This window comes from Triticum urartu, chromosome 6A (assembly GCF_056163025.1).
Source record: "Triticum urartu cultivar PI428250 chromosome 6A, HENAU_Tu73, whole genome shotgun sequence".
Taxonomy (NCBI): domain Eukaryota; kingdom Viridiplantae; phylum Streptophyta; class Magnoliopsida; order Poales; family Poaceae; genus Triticum; species Triticum urartu.
The window spans coordinates 19,888,964-19,893,337 of record NC_141878.1 but is presented as its reverse complement, the minus strand read 5'-3'; the positions used below and the strand labels follow the sequence as shown (position 1 = coordinate 19,893,337).

General features: G+C 53.5%; 1 protein-coding gene across 1 annotated transcript; it reads left to right on the top strand.

The window, feature by feature from the left end:
• The first annotated feature begins 232 nt into the window (after positions 1-232).
• On the top strand, positions 233-1,957 carry LOC125515492 (3-ketoacyl-CoA synthase 5). The gene has a single exon (XM_048680977.2). It carries the CDS (start codon positions 242-244, stop codon positions 1,703-1,705), a length of 1,464 nt encoding a protein of 487 aa, XP_048536934.2. The 5' UTR covers positions 233-241; the 3' UTR covers positions 1,706-1,957.
• The last annotated feature ends 2,417 nt before the right edge of the window (positions 1,958-4,374 follow it).

Below are 4,374 nucleotides of genomic sequence, written 5' to 3'. Positions count from 1 at the left end.
TGAAAGGATGGTGCAATGCATGGGCTTCATTTATTTGTATGTGGACCATGTCCATGCCAGATATTTTGGAATCAGAATGGTTGCTTGTAATGGTGACAGCATCGGCGGCTACAAGTGCAAAAAAGAAGCACCTAATTAGTAAACAGTTGGACGCATAAACATTAATTACGGCGTGCTTTTAAAATCTCCTAATATAAAGTGTTTCTTACACCTTCATCATGTTCAACAACGAAGCTCCACGATGGGTGTGCGCCTCAGCGACATGCTCATCTCACCATCCCATCTCAAACACTCGTTCGAGATCATCGTGAACAACTTCCTCCTCCTCGTCGCCACACCGGCCATCGCCCTCGTCGTTCTTCGTAAAGCCGCGCAGCTCGGACCCGGCGAGATCCTCTCCCGCCTCCATGGCTTGCACCAGGTTCATGTTTCGCTGGCAGTGTTCCTTCCATTCGCCTTGGCCACCCTCTACCTCATGAGCCGCCCACGCAGCGTCTACCTCGTCGACTACGCTTGCTGCCGGCCTAAATCCAGTTGCCGCGTATCCATAGCCTCCGCCTCCGAGAATGCTCGCTTTTCGCTCGATGATGGCGGTCACCAGTTCATGGCGCGCATGCTCAAGCGCTCGGGCCTCGGTGACCAGACTTACGTCCACCCTTCGTTGCACTACATTCCGCCGCGCTCCAGCTTAAGTTCATGCTGGGACGAAGCGGAGCAGGTCATCTTTGCGGCCGTCGACGACCTGCTCGCCAAGACGGGCATAAGTCCTGAGGCGATCGACATACTCGTCACCAACTGCACCACCTTCAACCCAACGCCGAGCTTGGCTGACACCATCGTGAACAGGTACAAGCTCAGAGCCGACATCCGGAGCGTGCACATCTCCGGCATGGGGTGCAGCGCCGGGGTGATCTCCTTGGAGGTGGCGAGGAACCTCCTGCACGCGGCGCCCCGTGGCGCGCGCGCCCTAATGGTGTCCACGGAGTCCACCTCGCTGGTCAACTATACGGGGAAGAACCGCGCGATGCTGCTGCCTGCCGCCTTGTTCCGCATGGGAGCGGCTGCGGTGCTGCTGTCGACGTCCAGATCCATGTCCCGGTTCCGGCTCACGCACATCGTGCGGACGATCACCGCCGCGCAAGACAGAGCGTACCGGTGCGCGTACCAGGAAGAGGACGACGTGGGGGAGATGGGAATAAACCTGTCCAAGGAGCTCGTGGCTGTCGCCGGCGACACGCTTCAGGCCAACATCGTCGGAATAGGGTCCCTGGTCCTCCCACCATCGGAGAAGCTGCTCTTTGCGCTCTCGTTCGTTGCACGTAAGGTTTTCAACAAGAAGATGAAGCTATACGTCCCCGATTTCCGCACGGCCTTCCAGCACTTTTGCATCCATTGTGGTGGCCGGGCTGTGATCGACGCGGTGCAGACTACCTTACGCTTATCGGATGAGAATATTGAGCCATCGCGGATGACGCTGCACCGGTTCGGGAACACATCTAGCAGTTCGTTATGGTACGAGCTTGCATACATCGAGGCGAAGAGACGGATGTGCAAGGGCGACCGGGTGTGGATGGTCGGGTTTGGTTCTGGGTTCAAGTGCAACAGCGCCGTGTGGCAGTGCATCAGGCCGGCCAGCAACACCGATATTGGCACGCCGTGGGCTGATTCTATCCATATGTATCCGTTGAACATCTCTCGAAAGTAAGCTAAAATTAAGGTCTGTGCACGTACAAGTACGACTCGATTCGCACAAAAAGATTTTCATTTGTTCATGCAGCAATGAACAACACTTTCACAGGCTAATCTTGATTTATCCTCAAATATAGCTAAATGTAATTGTGTTTGGGTTAAAGATAGGAAAATAAATTATGTTCGTGGACAAGTAGAGGAACATATAAAACACATTCAGGCGTGTATCTGGTGTTATAGAGTTCTTTTTGCATGAAAAGGAATTGGACATGTGAGGGCTGAACTCTTAAGACCTTTCCTAGTGTTTTCAAATTAACATTGTCTAAATGAGGTGAGAGAGGATGGAAGTGTCTCTTGAGGCCGTCTCTAGACACAAGCGAGTACATAGAGACTTAAAACTATGGTTTTGCCTCGAAGAGCCGCGTCTCGTGGGTCGCACTACGGCTCATGAGGCGAACCCCGCCGCCGCCCCAACCACCCCCTCCTCCACACTCCTCACCCTCCCCGCCGTCGTCGGCGGCGGCGGGGCGCCCCTCCCCTGCTTCCTAGCGCGCACACTCCCGCACATCGGTGAATCCTTTTTGGATCGTGGCTTCCCTAGGGTAGCACGGCTGTCGGCGGGTGCGGCGGTGGTGCGGGTTGCGGCCACTCAACCTTGCTGGTGCGGCTCCTCGCGTATGAGCCGGTGGTCGTGGATGTGGTTCCCGGCTGCCACAGGATCTAGCCGACGGTCGTGATGGTGTTCCAGGCCGCCGCTAGATCCGGCAGGGTTCGGTGGAGTTAGGGCATGGCTCTCCTCTCATCGATGGCCCTTGTGGCTGATATTTTGGGCGCCCTGCAACTCAGATCTCAGTCATGGGTCTCCTTCGTGTGATGAAAGGTGCAAACTCTGGGTAACTATGGGTGGCGGACTTGCGCTAGTGCGGCAGCAGGGGCGACCAGCTGCGTGCTCGTGGTCCATCATCGGGCGGTGGTGGGTGAGGGTAGGTCTCCTTGGTCACCGGAGCGGTGGCATCATTCCGGCGGGTGCCGTTGCGCGGGTGCTCATGAGTTCCCTTTGGTGGTTTGGCGGCGAGGTGGCTCACTCTGGAGCCTTCCGTCATGCGGGTGTGGTCTCCGTTACCTCCCCGCTCTGTTTTGGTCGTCATCTGCATCTCTCCTTGGTCGACCATGGCAGATGGATCTCGGTGGTGGGGGTCATGTCCCGGGCGAAAGCTTCGCCTTACTTTGTCGGTGCCAATGATAGCGACGCTCTTGTGCGGCGTTCCCTCCCTGGAGGTGTCATTGTGGGTGGCCCCCGTCCACCATGGGCTTTGGGTGAAAACCCTTGTCTGACATGTTCTAGACCGTATGGTGGTGGCGCCCTGGTGTCATTCCCTTCTTGGAGGCTCTGCTTTGCAAGCAGGGTTCCGTTTTTCTGGTCGCCTGGTGAGTTCGTGGATGACAGCTTCTTCTCTTTGTGTGGCGGTTCCATGCTTCGATGATGGTGCCCTCTCGGCGAGCTAGGTCCGGTGAGGTGGTTGTTTTTGAAGGTATCCCTTTGGGGTCTTGGCTTTGGGGTCCAGCTGCGCTCTAGGGAGTTGAGCATTCCAATGTCCGACAGTGCGGCGCCCTTCGAGCCATGACGAGGAGCAGGGGCTCCTTTCGGTGCTGCAACAGGCTGGCCTGTTTGTGCTGGGCGTCCAAGCGATGACAAAGACATAGCCTCCTTTGACGGCTGGCATCCTTTGTGAGGTGGCCTCCTTCTCAGCTTTGGTCCTTCGAGCATGTTCGAGGGCCCCAATGCCTTGTTGTCTTGCTTTTGGGCTTCATTGTTGTTCCTGGACACCCTTGTATCACGCCATAGTTTGTTCTTTGCTTCTTCTTTTTTTCTGTTGTTGCGGTGTTGTATTGTTTTGTTGGTTGTAAGGGCTTCATTAATTTAAAGTCGGGCGCCAACCTCTTCTCTGGAAAAAAACTAGGATTTTGCTAGCACAGTCAGACTGAGACTAATAATGGCGTACAGCCCAGACTTGCCTATGTTATGGGCTGGCCTTGTCCCCTACGTACTATTTGTAATCCTACGCTTCCCCCGCGCAGTTGCCAAACAGCGACCAATCGGTGCACTAATTATCCCAAACCACCCAACCACACACCTTTTGTTCTTGGGCCACTAATTCATCGTAACTAGTCATCGTAAGGCTGCTGCCAATGCATGGGTGCTTAGATGAGATGCTAAGCACATTAAATAGCTTAGCAACTATACTCCCCAATGCATAGGTGCTTAGCTTATGGTTGCTAAGCTTACTTCATTTAATGATTTAGCAACTAAAGCTTTTCATGTATTGGTGGGCTTTTTTCCTTTAAATGTTTTGCCTAGGTTCACGTGCTTAGCATTGATTCTTCCTGGGGTCACCACACTCATCTCTCTCCTCTTAAATAACCTGCCACATCAGATTTTTTACCTACGTGGAAGACTTAGCACCTGTACAAAGTGGAGCATTGGGAATGGCCTAATGTGGTAATGGGTAGCAAGCCCTGCCGAAGCAAAAAATCTGCCGTAATTAGCAAAGCAAAAGTGGTATCTCAGAGGTACACTTTTACGAGATGGGAACCGAATTAGTTATGTTACTATATTTTACGTGGCTTATTACTATGCTGAATTAGTTAAGTTACTATATTTTACATGGCTTATAACTACGTATA